At 38.0% G+C, this 18,514-nt stretch overlaps 1 protein-coding gene across 9 annotated transcripts in view; it reads left to right on the top strand.

Annotated features, from left to right (window-relative positions):
* Positions 1 to 18,514, top strand: part of Rabgap1l (RAB GTPase activating protein 1-like) — a 595,723-nt gene that overhangs the window by 360,787 nt on the left and 216,422 nt on the right. For all 9 annotated transcript variants that reach the window (XR_015635222.1, NM_001401442.2, XM_087580933.1 and 6 more), the window contains 1 exon segment: positions 14,975 to 15,049. Coding sequence is in view for 8 of the 9 variants with exons in the window: in NM_001401442.2 (NP_001388371.1) it covers positions 14,975 to 15,049 (75 nt within the window). In the remaining variant the exon portion in view is untranslated.

Raw genomic sequence — 18,514 nt, 5'->3', positions numbered from 1 at the left:
CTGTGTATATATCTTGTATAGAATAAACACTAATGATTCCTTGTTCTTAATGAGTTTCTTTTATAGTCTGCACAGAGTTGTTTCACTGTACCTTTACAAACCCTTCTTTTATACCAACTGTAGTTTAGTGGTAAAATGAAATAGTAATGGTACAAATCCTTGAATTGCTTCTAACTGTGAAAGAAAATGATTTACCACGTACACTGCTTTATCTTAGACATGAGCAACAGAGTTAAAGACCTTTTACAAAACACAGTGTTTCCCATAGATTAACATTTTGGGACTTTCACATTGACATGGTGTTGTGCATGTGTGAGTGCATGTGTATTACCTCGTTTCTTCGCAATAATCCTTCCTCAGTAGGTATTTCCTACAGATGGAGTATGCTCAGCCTTTAAATTGATCTGCCACTACTAGGAACAACGTTTTAATTATTGTAATCTTAGAATCCAACTCCAGACTCAAGGATATCATACTCTGACCTTGTAGTTGAAACATTTTCTGTGGCTGTAGTACATCAAGAACTGGTTTGGATCCTCACATTAGAGGAGACAGCTAAGCACTTGCCGTCAGGTTTTAATGGGCCTGTCAATTCCAGTTTCATCTCTTACATCTGTTTTCAGAGTAGGAAGAAATGGAAATGGTTCACAGCTTTCTCTGTTGTCATAAGTTTGTTTGGAGAGAGTTGTGATGATAATTTAATAGTAGAACGTAAAGATTTCTGCAAATAAAAACATATCTTTCTCCCTACCCCTGTCTTTTCTATTCAATATCATATTTTCAGAATGTCCTTCAAGAGACTGATTGTGCCTTTGAACCATGTAGCTATTTCTGATTACATACGATATAAATATGTTTTAGGTTGTGAGACAACGTGGTATGGTTTAAGCACTCAACATCAGGAGTCTCCCATAAAGTAATAACATGTCTCAGACTCGAAAAGAATAGGATAAAAACTTCAGAAAAACTTTTTTGTGAGTTAACTCCTCAGTAGTAGTAGCCTCCCAAAAGGTTCTTCTGCTTCTAATTTGCTGTGGTTCTAAAAGCTCTTTAAATTTTATTCTTTTAAATTATGGCAGATGAATGTAGGATTTAACAGTTATGCACTATGTCAGTTTCTAGCTCCAGCATTGACAGTTTACTCTAGGGTGAGGACTTTCCCTGGCTTTCTGTGTGGTGTCTGTTTTTATAGCACCACGTAAAGTTTAGATAGACTGAATTTTAGATATATGTCTCTTTCTAAGACCTAAGATCAGTCCATTGTAATAATCAGTTATAGCATTACTCACAACAGTACAGATTGACGTGACTCTGGACATTCAGCTTAGTGTGTGCATACTGCTTTTTCCGATGTTTTGATTAACACTTGTGCTTTCTGTAAAAGGAGCTACTGCTGGGAGTTTAATGAAGGAAATTGAATGTATCACAGGGAGATCAATTCTCCTGCTCATGTGTGTTAATAATTTGGTACTATAATGTATGGTGGAGAAACAAAAATAAATATAACCTATTATATTAAGTACTTTACATCAAAACACTAGTGGGCTTATTTTAAAAGCTAGAACTTTTAAGGTATTTGTTTTGATATTAACAATACGTACAGTTTTGAGAATGCAAACAATACCAATATTTGAATGAGATATGATATTGTTAATTTTGGTTTTTAGAGTCGGAGAAGGTATTTATGGTTGAAAATGAATTACTTTTCACCGAGTTAATTATATTTTAATAGAATTTTCTAGCTATTTTACGTACCACTTTTAATTAAATTCTGTTTTGGGGTGCCTGAGAGAACCTTAATTCAAATGAAAGCATTTACAACACAGGTGATAATCTGTTTGTGTAGCTTCATGTCCTAAGGGTTTCTGTGACAAGAGTTCCTAGCAGAACAAAGGGAGAGATGGTTCGGTTTTGTGTGAGAGTTTTCCACCTCTGGTCAGCTGGTTCCGTTTCCGTGAGCCTGAGCTGGGGCAGAACACTGTGGCCAAGCACAGTGAACAGAGCACAGCAGCTTGCTTTATTTCAGACTGGATAGAGAGAAGACAGGCAGGAAGTAGTCAGAGAAGGTAGGATGCAGGACATGTTTCTTGTGATCTTCTCCTTTTGTAATGCTGTACATCCTAAGGTTTACATTGCTATCAGTTCCACATGAGAAGTACTGAACATGTAAGTCTGTGGGGAACACTTCATACTCAAACTACAGTCCCACATTTGCCTAAGAGTCTCACTCTTGAAATAACCATATTTAAAGACATGGGAACCCTTTGTTTTGGAGGGAGGCACTCTTGGATCAAAGTGGACCAAAATAATTTAATTCAAAATATGTTACTGTACTTGGCTTCATAGCTTGTGCCCAAGCCAGATTCAACACACACCTTCAATAAATTAATAAACAGATAAAGGAAAATTATCCTTGTGACTATGCTGGGAAGAGGGACAAATTAGCAAACTTCCCAAGTCTGTCTTGATGGGAAGTGTTCTTGAAGTGAAATTGAAGTTTAAATAAAGAACTAAAGGTAGGAAGGATGTAACCATCTAACCAGTCCTGGCAGATGTCTCTCAATAGAGGAATGGATACAGAAAATGTGGTACATTTACCCAGTGGAGTACTACTCAGCTATCAAAAACAATGACTTCATGAAATACTTAGGCAAATAGATGGAGCTAGAAAATATCATTCTGAGTGAGGAAACCCAGTCACAAAAGAACATACATGGTATGCACTCACTGATAAGTGGATATTAGCCCCAAAACTCTGAACACCCAAGATAAAATTCACAGACCACATGAAGCTCAAGAAGAAGGATGACCAGTGTAGATGCTTTAGTCCTTATTGAAAGGGGGAACAAAATACTCAAGGGAGGAAATACGGAGACAAAGTGTGGAACAGACTGAAGGAAAGGCCATCCAAAGACTTGGGGATCCATCCCATTACAGACACCAAACCCAGACACTACTGGGGATGCCAAGAGATGCGTGCATGGTGACAGGAGCCTGATATAGCTGTCTCCTGAGAGACTCTGCCAGAGCCTGACAAAATTGGACTGTGAATGGGGTCCCTAATGGAGGAATTAGACAAAGGACTGAGGTAGCTGAGAACAACAATATCTACCAACCAGATGCCCCCAGAGCTCCCAGGGACTAAACCACCAACCAAAGAGTACACATGGAATGACCCATGGGTCTAGCCACATATGTAGAAGAGGATGGCCTTGTTGGGCATCAATGGGAGGAGAGGCCCTTGGTCCTGTGAAGGACCAATGCCCCAGTGTAGGAAATGCCAGGGCCAGGAGGTGGGAGGGAGTAGTGGGTAGGTGCAGTAGCAGCCTCATAGAAACTGGGGGACTGGGGAATGGGATAGGGGGTATCTGGAGGGGAAACCAGGAAAGGGGATAACATTTGAAATGTAAATAAAGAAAATATCCACTTAAAAAAAGTGTGGTCCTGCTCTTCACTGATCAGATAGTGTTGTTTGGGCTCTAGTTTCATCGTATAAATTGATCTGTCAGGTTGTTAGGAGTACGCGAAGTCTCTTTCCAGGAGATAAGCTCCCCCACCTGGCTGGAACCTTTTCCTTTTTCCAGTATGTGATTCCTAAGGAAATTCTCATACTGGGGGTTGGGGTGGACATTGTTTCAGTAGTCTGATTGAGAGACACAAGTGTCCCTTGAAAGTATCCGTGTTTCTGCCAGGCGAGTTAGAAGTAGAACCTTGGAGGAGTCTGCAGCCCCTTGGAGAATTAAGCAGCCTTTTAAATTCTGTGCAGATTATCTCTCTTCCTCTTGAGTTCTGGCAAGTGTCTTTGAGTTAGGACATTATTTCTGAGGTAGATCTAAATATTGGCTACTGTGGAGTCCTTTGAACCCCTGGGGCTTCCTGCTTTGCCAGCGCATCTTTAAACAGCACTCTATTAAGTATCTTCAGTAGACCCTGAGGGACAGCGGTGTATTCTCAAAGTAAATTAACTTTCCGTAGGAAAATGAATTCTTTCAAGTCGTCTTAATTTTGAGCAACACAAGCCCAATACTAGAACTCATGAAGCCTCATGGTTTAGAAAGCGCTTCTGAAATCTTATTTGACACCTACTGTTATCTATAGGGAAATAAAATTTCTAGAATTTTACAAATGATAATCAGAAAGTTGAATGAATCCTAAAAATAAATAGCCATTACATGGCCAAGATTAAAATTAATTCAGCTTAAAACTTTGTAGTGTTACTTTGATTATATATGTTTAATGAAAAATACTTATGAAAAAAGCCCCATATGTTAGGGACTGTTTCAGGCACATTTATAAACATCATATTATGCATGTCATCCACATACTAGGCTCACTTACTCAGGAAGGCTGTGTATTGGCCCTTACCATACAGATAGGAAGGACATCAACTGTCTAGCTGTTCTAGCTGATCCCAGAACCCTGTTGTTATATCCGTGAGAGTTTTCTTAGTGTTACAAGTGAATCTTAGCTTTAACGCCATAAATGAAAGTCGGAATTCTGTAAAGTAATAGTTAAATGCAAAGACAAATGCATGTATACAAATTTTGAAATCTAACAATGAAAAGGTCAACTTAGGAAAGCTGGAGTTGTGGAGAGCGAACAAGTGATTTGCAGTGCTCTTGAGAGTGCCTGATGACATTTAAGACTTTTCCAAGCGTATGGTCCTGAAACGCTTTTCTTGAAATAGCTGTCTAGTTTTTATGCAGCCCATACGTAGTCTTTCAACTGAATCGCCTGTTGAGCCATCACATTGCTACTGTAGTGCAGAAAATGTAGGGTTAAGGGAGTGACTTCAAAGGGGCGGGGCTGTGAAAGTACAACAGAGGACTTGGGTTGTGTGTATGCATGCTTTAGAAGACAGAGTTGCTGTTTGTTGAGCAAAGTAAGATTTTTTTTTTCTAAAACAGGATGGGATTAAAGAAAGTCTCCTGCAAAGATAAAGCTCACTCAGCTTCCTGTTCAGTTTTTTTTTTTTCTCTCAGTTCAGAACTGTTCCTGTGCTAGGTTGAAATGCTGTAAATGCCCTGGACAGCGAACTTAGAGTGAATTCTGTGTGGTTCAGAATCACCGGGTTTGTATCCTGGTTACTCATTGTACCCAGTTGCCAGCGTCTTTATAACTCCGCAGCCTCCTCCTTACTCAGACCTCTTCCTGCCTTCTCTCTTAGAAAGAATGAATCTGAATTGATCTCCTCCTCCTTCCCATCTGTCTGAGTCTTAGTAGCCCATGTCTTCTGCGAAAGTTGTCCTACCCACTCTCCCCAAAGGGATTCACAGATTAACCCAAAGCTGGCAAGCTTCTGTTACATGAGCACTCAAGCTAGTGAAGCTATGCTGCCTTAGGAATTTTACTGTGATATCTCATGTTCCTTCCTTAGGTTTTAAAGGAAAAACAGTTCCTGGAATACATCGAAAGAGGGTAGCTGGATGGGCATAGGGTCCTACAGCCTGTCATTTGTTTCATATAAAAGACAAGAAGTTGCTCTGTGAAATGATGCTACTGTGCTCATGGACGTCACTGTAATAATCTAGTCATGTTTACATACCCCAAGACATCATTCTGTAAAACACAAATAGACACCATGTAATTCTAGTGTGTGAATGCATCTGCATAAGTGTGTTCGTGTATATAAAAGTGTACATATATGTGTGGGTACTCAGGGTGTATGTGTGTGTACACATTTGTGCACATGCATATGAAGACCTGATGACAACCTCTGGGGTTATACTCAGGAATGCTATCCACTTCTTTCAAGATCTCACTGAGGTTATCAATTAGGCTAAACTGGTTTCCAGCAAGCCTCAGAGATCTCCCCTTGTCTGCCTCCCCAGTGTGGGGATCACAAGCATGTACTGCCAATCCTGAGATTTTTAAATGGATTCTAGAGCTTGAACTCAGGTCCTTGTGTTACAAAGCAAGCCATCTTCCAAGTTCCACAATAACATTAACCTAAAAGTTTTTTTTCAGTGAGGCCAGGGAAGATAGTAGTATATGCTTGGAATCCTTTTCCTTGGCAGGCCAAGGTAGGAGAATTGAGTTCAAGGGCCTGTTGTACATAATAAATTCCATTCCAGGCTTTCCAGAACACTTTCTCAAGATATACAAAGTAAAACAAAGCAAAAATTTATTCTTTAGACTTAAGATTATTGAAGATGATAATTTGAACACAGTATTTCTCCATTGGGGCCGGTCTTTGCAGCAAAATGTTATCTTGGGCATATTCTATTGCCTTGTTTGGTCACACTAAGTACTAATCACCTTTTGTTAATAAGGTTAATTTTACATACTTGAGCTGATGAAACAGATTGTATATTTCCTATTCTGTGGGAAGCCTGTCAGGACGACAGGGCTTAATATTTAAGAACTATATTAGGAAAGCGGGATTGTTGGGGCATATTGGAAGGGACATTAGGACACAGTGTAATTCCACCTGCACGGAAGAAGGACGGCTTGATGAAACATTGTGATTAACTAAGTACTTCTAAGGAGAGAAGATCGAAGGGATACCTAGAACTTGCCTCTGATGTCACATTTCCTCCCACAGCTTTCTTAGCATACTATGAAATGGCAGTGTGCACAAACTCCTAAAGGGCCTTAGTTCTACCGGGCCCTTCCTCCATGATGCATTTCATATTCCAAAAGTCATTGCAGGTTAAATTCCTTAAGGCCGGACTCTTGATTTTCTGTTTATAGAGAATGCCTGAGTGCTGTTCCCCTGTAGTATCCCCAAACCTTGAGTCTGAAGTCCTTACCTAGGTGCAGTGGACAATTTCCCGTAATCATGTAGCAGCTAACTTTTGTGAGGGTGGTTAAAAATGTTAAAGATGTGGTAGTCTAGGTTTTTATTTATTTTATTTTATTTCATTTTGTTTTTGAATTTACTGTTATAAATGAGTCAGTATAGTTTTAAATTATTGCCAAGGACTTCTTTTTAAATCTGTTATATAAAAAGAAGCCTACATCTAGGAATTGTGCCAGCTATGTTAGATAAGAAGTTGCTTTGTTAGTGAATATTTGTGAGTACATCTAGCCCAGTTCAGAGTATTTCATATCAGTGAACCTATTTTTAGAGTTTATGTTCATTCTCTTCTTACCAGCATATAGGACAAACTTAATAACCTTTTTAGCTAACATTTTATTACATTTGATAAATAAAATATGATGGAATTTGTATATAATTGTGCATATATTACTTAACAGTCTCAAACTTACAAGAAAGTTGCATGGGCAGAATCTTGTTTTGCTAATTATTTTGAGGGTGAATTATTAGCATGACACCTCTTTGCCCACAAATACCTTTCCTACAGGTGAGGACATTGTCCCGCAGAATCTTAACCCCACTCCCAGTCGATCACATAACACTAAAGCATAGCAACTGTTGAGCATGGTCCGTGGTTACTGGTTGTCAGGTTAGTGTGCGTGGTGCATAGAAGAGAATGAGAGTTTAAACCACACGTTTTATTTAATTCTCACTGACTGTTGGATATCTTCAGGTCTAGATCACTGTTTCCTAATTCTCTTGGTGTTACAATTTTTAAAGATTATAGGCCAGGTGCTTTTTAGATTGCCCCCAAATTCAACCTCTTCTGATGTGCTCTCGTGTTATGTTTGAGTTATAGATCTTTGACAAGAATTATACAGAAAAGATAATTTGTACCTATTTCCTCTTAAATCCTAAACAGCTTCATTTTTTTCCATTTTTTGCAATCTTCATTTTGATTATATAAATAAGGCTTGTCTATCAGGCTTATACACTATGAATTGTTTCTCTTTTATTTCTTATACTTAATAGGTATTTTGTTGAGTTGCTGTGTATATTTACTATTTTGAATCTTTTTTATATATTCACTCATTTGTTGTTATAACCATGTGTGATTAAGGATTATTTCTCTCAAAATAATATTTTTGTTAATTCTTTAATAATTCCACACATGCACTCAATATATTTCATTCATATCTTCTCTCTACTGCTCTCTCTGCCTCCTCCAAGCCCTGCCTCTACTCCTCCCTTCCCAACTTTTGTTCAACTCCCCCTTTTCAAAATAACCCACCAATTTATTGGGGTCCTTTTTACTAGGTCCAGTTTACTGGGATCCTTATTATATTCATTCTGTTTTATGTTCTGTCACTACTGTTACTCACTTTGATGCTCAGATTATCTCCAAATTGGCCAGTGAGCTATCTTCAAGCAGGCTTCTGTATTCCTTTGGTAAATTTTCTAACTTTGTGAGCATGGCCTTCCATTATTGCTCAGAAATATGTTCTATGCTTATTTCTTATCTCTTTGCTTAGCTTAAGCCTATTCAGTTCTCCAGAAGACTCTGTTCCTTTACTCAAAATGTAAGAAACCAAGATTTTGGTATGAAGGTCTTGGGTTCTATTGTGTGAAAGTCTTCTCAATGGATAAACCTACAGGACGTTTGTGTGTGTGTGTGTGTGTGTGTGTGTGTGTGTGTGTGTGTGTGTGTGTGTGTGTACATAGTTGTATATGTACAGGTATATTTGTAAGCATGCCTTTTAACCTTTATTTTTATTATTGAAAGGGCTCATATAGCAAAATTCAGTACAATTCAGTGGGTTTCAGTATAATCTCTGCTATTCAATTTGGAACAGATTCATCAGTCCAAAGAAAAAAAAGCCTTTGCTCATTAGAAATCATTTTCCATCACCTCTGGTAGTCTTTAATGTGTCTCTACTCATTCTCCTCATTGTGTTCTTTGTAGTAGGTTGTCTGACAGGGAGCTTTGGTGAACTAACCACATCAGTCTCCTATCAGATCTGGCTACTGAGATCTCTCCTTGCTGCTTGGCTGAATGAACTGAGAGTTTCTTCAATTCTTAGATATAATAATTCTGTCATTCTTTGCCAAGAGACAGATGAGTTGTGTTTCAGATTATCTTCCCTTTACTCAACCCACCAGTGGTAGACTCTGTCATCCCTTCACTCCCTGTTTCTGTAGAGTTTTACGATAATACATAAGTGAGAGCTTTGCAGCCTTCTCTGGTTTTGTCTATGCAGATGGGAATCCTTAAGTCTGTACGATGCATTACAGGAGTGCAGAGCCCTCTGGGGCACCCTAACCTTTGTGGATCTCTCATTCCCAAGACTTCCCTTTAATAAGAACTTTATGGGGGCTGGGGATTTAGCTCAGTGGTAGAGCGCTTACCTAGGAAGCGCAAGGCCCTGGGTTCGGTCCCCAGCTCCGAAAAAAAGAACCAAAAAAAAAAAAAAAGAACTTTATGGTTGGTGTGTACTTTGCCTCATTTTTATCCATCACCCCCAATAGCCAAATGTGTCAGGGAGAAGGCTTCTTACATTGAGTGAGCCTTGTAGGTAGAGTATTCCTGGGAACCAGTAGACAAAATCTGACCCTCTCTGATGGGGCTCTGGAAACAACTGTGTAGGAGCTCTCACCTGGCCTTGTCCCTGGACAGTTGGTTGTCTCTCCACATGTAGGTTGTCTATTTTTAGAGTTATTCAAGGGTTAAGGTATGACACTCTGCAGGCAATTCAAAATTCAGTTGCTTTTCTGAAATAGTTATTTTCTATGCTTCTGCAAGCCTTCACTAACTTTTTAGTGTTCTGAAAGTGTTGATTAGAATTTTCTCTAGGAAAGAGCAAACTTGGAGTTCCTTGCTGTACCTTCCAAAACCTGCCATGGCCATGCTTGTTCTAAATCTGCCTGTGTGTGTTGGAAAGCTACAGACTCAGAGCAGTGTTGTAGACTCCAGTGCACTCTCTTTCTTTCCACACAGTAGGCCGCACAGGACCTCCTTTCCCAGCTCCACATACTCAGTCCATCAAGAAGTCTTACTGACTTACCAGCTATTTCTCATCTGTTTTACTCTTGTTACACTGGTTTAAATTAACCTCATCTTTTCCCCAATCTTCTGCTTGTGGTAGTTTTTTATTTTACTCAGTATAAAAACAAAAGCACTTATAGAGATTTACCGGGCTGTAAAACTGTATCTGAATATTCTTTCAACCATTCTGGCCTGGCTACATGTTCAGACAAGCTCATACCCAGAACCCTTATGCTAAACTGACTTTTCCTTTACCAAGAACAGCACCCAACAGATTTACACACTGAATCTCTAGCCTCCCTGTGTTCTCTGCTCAAGGATACGTCTTCATGGGCAGTATGGCAAAGTTGTTTGCTATAGCCACTATTAACAATTGAATCTCTTCTGTGTCCCCTTAGTTAAGTCAAAAGCTGCATCCATAGCCTCACCAACATGACTTCTTAAGCCTTAGCTGAACAAGAAAAGCAACAATAAACATGCCAACCAGATGGGGGAAAAACCATGAGGTCTCAACCTTACACGACAACTCAGGGATGTTGAGAGTTGAGGCAATAGCTACCTCACAGATTGGCTATCTATGCCACAAGGTCAGCCCTGAAAACATAGATATAAGCAGTACATAGATTGATCAGGTTATATTTAGAAATATGTATGTATATCCATATATACATATCCTTATAGCAACAACTAATGAGATTAGAGGCCATTTTCAAGGGGAAATGGAAAGAAGGGGGAATGATATAGTTATAATCTCAAAAATAAAGACAATCTAAAAGTTAAGTGTCTTTTTAGTCAGTTTTTCTTTCATTTCTACTATTATATGTACAACTTTCCAACATCTTATAAATTATCTTGTATGAAACTAAGCTTCATTAAAGCAGTTGGTTGTCCATTTTGCTCACTGTCTACTGGTCTCCCTATCTTGCCTCAGTGAAAGGAAAGTTAAGTAACTCTGGTAAGTGGCAGAGCTACAATCTGACATGCTTTGCATTCAGAGCCAATAATGGAAAACTTCTAAGTAAACGTTGGAAGCAGAGTCTTAGATTATTGTACTAGCAAATTTCTGTTCCATGACCAGAGTGATGGAGGTTACTTTGAGGTTGTCATAACTATATTGTTTTTATTGGAAAACACATGGTGAATTTCAAAGAAAAAAATTATAATTAAACATTTTAAAAATGATATGTTCATTGTGGACTGATTGTTCTGAGTACTGAGTGGATTTGGAAACGTAATTAATTGATAATGATTCTAAAAGCTTGGGGGGGGCACTATGAGGGATATTAGGTACTGAAAATTTTTAACTAGAATATTCACGTGGAAACAAAGTTCAAGTTTGACATCATAGTCTGGAAGTAGACTTATGCTAATGTTTGTTGTACATGGGTTTTTCAGTATTTGCCATTTTCCGAAAACTAATGTTTATGATTATGATCAATAACAGTTTTGTTTTTATTTAGAAACATTTCATATTTACTTTTTTTATAGGCTAGTTGTTCAGATAAGCTATTTCAATTTAATTTTGAATATGAATTTCTACATAATAATATATACACACACATTCTCATACATTGTTATTTTTATAGGTTCTGTACTTATAGATTCATCTTAGTAAAATTTATTTGCAACCTCAGTAAGATATAAGTTTTTTCAATAATAAAGGGTCAACAGTATGTGTTGTCTGTTGCCTTAAAAAGAATCATAGTTACAACCTAGTTATGCTGTGATTGATTGCTAAAAGTGTTGTGACCAAAGGTGCATAGGAGCCTAGCCCTTCCTATCCTGAAGAAAATAATTCAGAATTACAAGATCTAATATCCTGACAACTTCATAGAACATAACTACAATGAAGACTGAGGAGTGACACACAAACACACACACACACACACACACACACACACACATACACTTGTAAATATATGTATGTATATATATTTATTAAACTCCAGTGAAAACTCCTTTTTGTTTTTTATATATTTGTATTCTGGAGATAATAACCAAGTTAAAATACAAACTTTTGAATGGTTACTGATGAGTACTTTTTAAATATTTAAGTTAAAATTTAAAATTATGAAACACATTGAACACATTTTTGTGATTTAAAAATAAGTAATATTTTATACTTAAAAATTAGGAGAAGTATTGCCAGTATCTTTCATTAATTCCCAGTCCTCCTTTAGGTCGAGTCTTTCCCTACACAGGTCAACCACTCTTTGGACTTTTGTGATTATAATTCCTCTACATTTCCTAAGTGATCATATATATGATTAGTTTTTGAATATTCTCTGAGTATGTATCAAAGAGAAAAAGTTGTACTTGAGAGTTACGTTTTATCATCATCATCTCCTGAACTTGAGCAAACACATATGCTCTGGGGCTAGGCACTTCAGTGTGAGTTGTGCTTTTCATACGCTCTTTCTTTGTAGTTAAAAGCATCCAAGAAAAGAGTTTTATTTCATATTTATACAAGGCAAGAAAGGAACATTTGAATTTTTAATTTTCAACTCTTTATTCCCATCTTCTTGGCATTTCCTTATCTTACTAAGTTGGAAGTGTTTTGATAAAATGGTGTCATAGGCTTGCTTTCATTGTCCAGCCGAGGGATCTAGGGACTTAACATCGAAGGGACAAAGAGCCAGTCCCTTATGTTTTGTTTGCAGTCATTCTCTCTTAACATAATAAATTGCTGTAATCTTCTAAAAAAAATTTTAGGTCTTAGCCAGACAATGGTGGCGCACCCTTTAATCCCAGCACTCAGAAGGCAGAGGCAGACAGATCTTTGGGTTCAAGGCCACTCTGACCTACAGAGCAACTTCCAGGACAGCCAGGCACACAGAGAAACCCTGACTCAAAAAAGAAACAAAATGTCTACCTTATGAGAAAAACAAAAAATACTGAGTTATAAAATATAACCTTGATTACATTTCATACAAACAGAATTTTAGTTACGAAACCAGGCTACTTTATTCCTTTGGGTACTAGAATGAATTGGATGCTTCTACTCATTTACCCTCCTACTTAGGAAACTTGAGTGTGCAGGTCAGTTTTAATAATTTTGCAGAAATAACAAAGATATATAGTTATAGGGATGGGAATTGTGTTAACATGGTAGACAGTGACTTCATTGTTCTTTTAGAAAGGATGAATTTCCCTAAAGCCCCTTTGTTCCTCTTTCTCTCCCTGTCCTTTTGTTCCTCCTTCCCTTTCTCCATTCCTTCCTCCATACTGGGGATGGCCCTAGGGCCTTGGGTCATGCAAGGCAAACATTCTACTATTACATGTTTGTTGACATCTGAAACACTGGACATATGATGTCAAATAATAACAGTGTCCTATACTTCTTTACTAATTAAGTTTGTACAAAATACAATGGACAGAGTGGTTTTTAAGACCAAACAACAAGAAGTTGACTAGTTTTATCCCACTCTTCTTCATCTATTAGTGAAAAGGTTGCCACATTGATCCCATTTTTGAGCCTTTTTTTTGTAATATAGCCTCATTTTTTTCTCTGAGGCTGTGAGAATTCAGACACAAGGGTATAACTGATACAATTTAACTATATGAGATTCTTTTAAAAATTACAAATATGTTGTATAATTCAGCTCAATTAATGTCTGGGATGGAGATTTTATACTACAGAGACTCAAGGAACATTCTGGAGGGATGATAGTTTCCATGCTCTGCAACGATAACAATGCATCATGCCCCAGTTCAAACACTCTGAAAATCAATGTATGTACATGCTTACCTGACTGTATTAGATACAGAGAAAGGGTTACAAGCCTTGGCAATAGGTCAGGGCATGTAGCAGGCCCTCGGGCCATCCTCAGTAATAGAAAAAAGTGCAAAAATCTTTAATAACCATCACTCTAGGTGGGAAGTCTACGTATACACAATGAACTGTATTAAGCAGTTGAGTGGAAATCCTCTCAAATAAAGCATGTGCATGGAATTGGTACCTATTTAGCTCTGGGATTCTTGGCTTTTATAAATATGGCAGCACCTGAACTTTTTTCTTCTATTTCAGAAAGCAGTAAATAAAACATGACCCACAAAGCCTGTTTTCACACTTCCCTTGACTTAAGAATGTCATTTCAACTTTCACAAATGACATGATTATCTCTCAAAATCTAAAATGTTAGCTATCTGGATTTTCACAGATAGTCTGACATCTTCCTTTTTAAATCAACACACTTTCTTTGCTGACTCAGCCTCTTAAAAACTACTGTATAGTGTCTTCAAGTGTTTAAACTACTAGTTAGAAACTACTAAGCAAGCAACTTTATTTCTTTAGTTCTGAGGACACACAGGCTTATGTCAAACTCAGTGGTACATTTGTTCCTTCTCCGGAAGTGCTGTATTTCCTGTGGGTTGGACTCTTGCCAGTTGGCATGGTTAAGACAAAGGGGATGGTGTGGAGTAGCCAAAGAGCCTGCTGCAGTGGGTGTGTGTTCACAGCCTGGTGGTCCTTTGCACATCCTGCAAAACCATGCAGGACAATTTTAAATGTGTCTGCCTTGTCCAGCAAGGTACAGAAGAAGAGCCATTTTTACTCGGCAGCATTTAGAAAACGGGAGAGTGGTTTGAAGGTCATTAAGGGCAGCAGGCAGATACAGCCTTTTACATTGCAAGGTAATGCCATGTGTAAGTTCACATTCTATGAACGCACACATGACAAATCACTGATTGTTTATAGCTTTGTGTTGGGTCATAGGGATAGTGGTTCTTGGCAATGTCAACATGTTGGATGCCCTGTTTGGAAGTTTTAGTTGTTAATTGATTTTGTTTATTAGAATGGTGAATTTGTACTACAGCTTTGAGAAGCTTTGATTGTTGTAGTGCACTGGAACTCTCATATCAGCCTTGTAATCCCCCATCATTTTACCCAGGGTTCCCATAGTTTATATACTTTGGCTTAAATGAATAATTTAGGTATTTGAATGTCTGTTTATTTCATATTCTGAGGATGAACCTGTGGTATGTAGGGCTGCATTAGAAAAGATATCTTAGAGGAGTCCCACTGCACTGGTGGCATTTGGACTGCAATGGAAAAATCAGGGCAAATGTGACAAAAAGGTCAGAGTTATGGCAAGCAGGCACCCATGGGAGCCAACATGTAAGGTAAGATTTATGAGTTGTCTTAATATGACTTTTTCATTATCTTTCTCTAGGCATACTCCGTGTATGATGAAGACATCGGGTACTGTCAAGGACAGTCTTTTCTTGCTGCTGTACTACTGTTGCATGTAAGTAATTTTCCATTTCTAAATAGCATAGTGTTGCTGAGTTTACTTTCTATAGTTTTGATATTCCTACTGATTTCCCACTTTAAGAAGCTTATACATAGGATATCTCTTTAAATTATATGTTGGGTGATAAATTAAAACATCTGTTTTCAAGACATGGTAGTCTGTCTGTCTTCTTATTAAAGTGCTGCATTTTTTCATTAATTTATTTATTTATTCACTTTACAGCCCAGTATCCAGTCCCCCTCTCTTCCCAGTCCCCTCCAGTTCCTCTCACATCCTCTCCTCTAGGAAGGGGCAGTTCTTCCTGGATATCACCCCACCCTGGCGCACCAAGTCTCTGCAGGACTAGGTTCATCCTCTCCCACTGAGGCCAGACAAGGCAGCCCAGTTAGGGGATCCACAGACAGGAAACAGATTCAGGAACAGCCCTCACTCCAGTTGTTGGTAGGTCCATATGAAGACCAAGCTACACCTCTGCTGCATATGCTTGTGGGGTCCTAGGTCCAGCCCATGCTTGCTCTTTGGTTGGTAATTCCGTCTCTGGGAGCCCCCAAGGGTCCGGGTTAGTTGACTCTGTTGGTCTTCCTGTTGAGTTCCTACCCTCTTGGGGTTCCTCAGTCCTTCCCCCAATCCTTCCATAAGACTTCCCAAAGTCCATCTAAGGTTCAGCTGTGGGTCTGCATCTGTTTCCGTCAACTGCTAGGTGGGGCCTCTCAGAGGACAATATTCTGGTTTCCTGTCTGCAAGCATAACAGAACATCATCAATAGTGTCGGGGATTGGTTCTTGCCTGTAGGATGGGTTTCAATTTGGGCCAGTCATTTATTAGCCAAGGACAGTTTTTCAATTAGTTTTGCTAACTAGAAGCAAATAAATTGCTTATTTGCAATTATTTTAGCTTAATTATCTTGAATAAAATAATCAGTATAAGCACAAGCATCAGAAATCAGACCACTACAAACTGTTATACTATAAAATCTGCTAGATTTTCTCTGACTTACTTTTATGCATTTGTTCTTCCTGTCACTTTAATTTAGCATCGATTGCCAAGTTCTGGCCTTTGAAGTGGGATTACATTTGTAGTTTATGTCCAGGATAGGGCACAGATAATGTACACCCAAACTCACTTTTATTCTCCTTTCTGTGTGTCCATTGATTTTTCTGACGAGGGAGACAATACACGTTCACTAGAGAACTGAGTGTGCTCGTCAGAGTGAAGCACTGGAAACGACAGTGGCAGGAGACTGACTTCCCAGCCCAGTTCTGACAGAACTTAGAACAGCCTTTGTGAGCTCGGTTTCTACAAATGCCTCCTGAAGTATGTCCCGAGACACACATCATTAGCGCCTCTTACACTCTAATTAACTGCATTATGTAGTTGTTGCCATGGATTTTAAAAGTAATGTGAAAGACAGAAATGATGCCTTCAGGATCCTTAAGAAAAGATTCACTGATATTCACCATCATACTAATACAAACATATTCTAATTCATAATTTATATTATTTTGTGAAATTAGTCAATATATTTTGTTTACCTATCAGCTTGTCAGCAAAGTAGCTTGTCAGCTACTTTGAATACAGAAGGATTTTTTCCTGTATTAATTTTCTCTGTTGCCTAAGCCAGTAAACCATAGGCTATTCTGAAGGATTAACCAGGTACACCACCTCAGGGTCCAGGGAGATGCTGCTGGGGTCTTGCTGGCTAATACTGTATCAGTTACCCAGCTGCTACCTAGCTGCTAGAAGCTGCCCCCGCTGCTTGTTTCTGCAGTCATCCTTGCAGCTGCATATTAATCACTGCAGGTGCCCGCTGCTTTATGGAATGCTGCCCTTCCCCCACCGACAATCCTTTGTATTTTGGATTCATTACCTAAGAAGGATGAAAAAACAAAAAATGAAAGTATATACAAAAATAAAGTTTTGAATTTTCAAGAGTTTCATATCTAAATAGTTTTTTAAAATTAGACTCTTCTGTGCTTAGAAAATTTTCAGGGGCTTTGGCAATAGCTTGTGACATTGAGTACGTTAAGCAGTGCAAGAATTCTCAAACAGATGAGAATTTAGTGAGTTATAAGAAATACATTTTTATATCTGTAGTTACAGGGTAATATAGCATGGGTAGTATATAACCACAACAATTTTAAACTACTTTAGAAATTCAATTATAATAATCTTTAACATCATGACATTTATATTAATATTTGTTCAAAGGAGGTTCAGTGAATGATTATGTATTCCATTTTCTATAAAAATCATATTCTATTTTAACCTCGTATATTTTACTACCATTTTTATTGTTAAGTACTTTTAAACTAATTTAAATTGAATGCGCACTGTTTTTTAAAAATTCGTGCTTATTTTAAGGTTAAATTACTACACTTTAAATTAGCTGGCATGTAGAGAAACTCTGCAGATACAGGAGGGAATAGGCTAAATAATCCATATACAGTAGTTCTAAGAGGCTGAGTCAGCAAAGAAAGTGTGTTCATTCAAAAATCTGTGAAAATCCAGATAGCTAACAGCTTAGATTTTGAAGGATAATCCTGTGTTAACACAGGGTTCTTTAATGCTAAAACACTATTCTCTTTCTTAGACTAGCTGGTGGTTGCATGAGGCCTGGAGGTCATTTATTTTTGCTTTATGATCAGTTATTTATTCGAGCATACACATTTGACCTTTGTGTATTTTGTATACTGTATTTCAGAATAAAATAGATTAAAAAGTTATTAGTCCTTTAGTGGAATTTCCTTCAAAGGCAGGATTAAGATATGACTTTCTCAGTGACAGTAAGAAGCAGGTTGGGTTGGAGAGATTACTCAGTGGTTAAGAGTCCTGGCCCTGAGTTAGGTACCTAGCACCCAAGTCAGGCAGCTCACAGTCATTAACTCCAGTGCCAGAGAACTCTTCAGGTCTCTGTGGACACCCACCCATGCATGTGGCATATATGTATGGACATAACACATACACATAAAGTAACAATAATAATAATAATAATAGTAATAATAATAAATGTAATAAAAATGAGAAACAAAGCTATTTCCTATTGGTCTTGGAAATCAAGATTCCATAGAGTCAAGATAGCAGCATCCAAATGTCTGTTTGTATAAATGTGTATAACCTAGTGTATTTGTAATTTATTCTTCCAGACTTTTACTGCTATGTATGATAGACCTTGGCTCAGGAGCTATTTATTGGCATAAAACTAGGAACTCTGTGACAGAGATTTTAATGAGCTTGAAATCAGGCTTTATATTGTGTTATCCTAACTGTTTGTAGCTATGCTTGCCTGCCCCTTCAAAACAGAACCCCTTCAAACAACAGTTAAAAGAGCAGCTATAAATTTGAATTATTCTTTAAACTCTTTTAGCTCAATGTGACCTTGGGTAAGATTCCTAAACTGGGGTTCAGTTTCTTCATGTTAATATGGAAATAATATCATTATCCTTATAAATGCATTGAGTA

Source organism: Rattus norvegicus, chromosome 13, assembly GCF_021556685.1.
Source record: "Rattus norvegicus strain SHRSP/BbbUtx chromosome 13, alternate assembly SHRSP_T2T, whole genome shotgun sequence".
NCBI lineage: Eukaryota > Metazoa > Chordata > Mammalia > Rodentia > Muridae > Rattus > Rattus norvegicus.
Note: the sequence above shows the minus strand (reverse complement) of the source record. Positions and strands in the feature narration are given on the sequence as shown.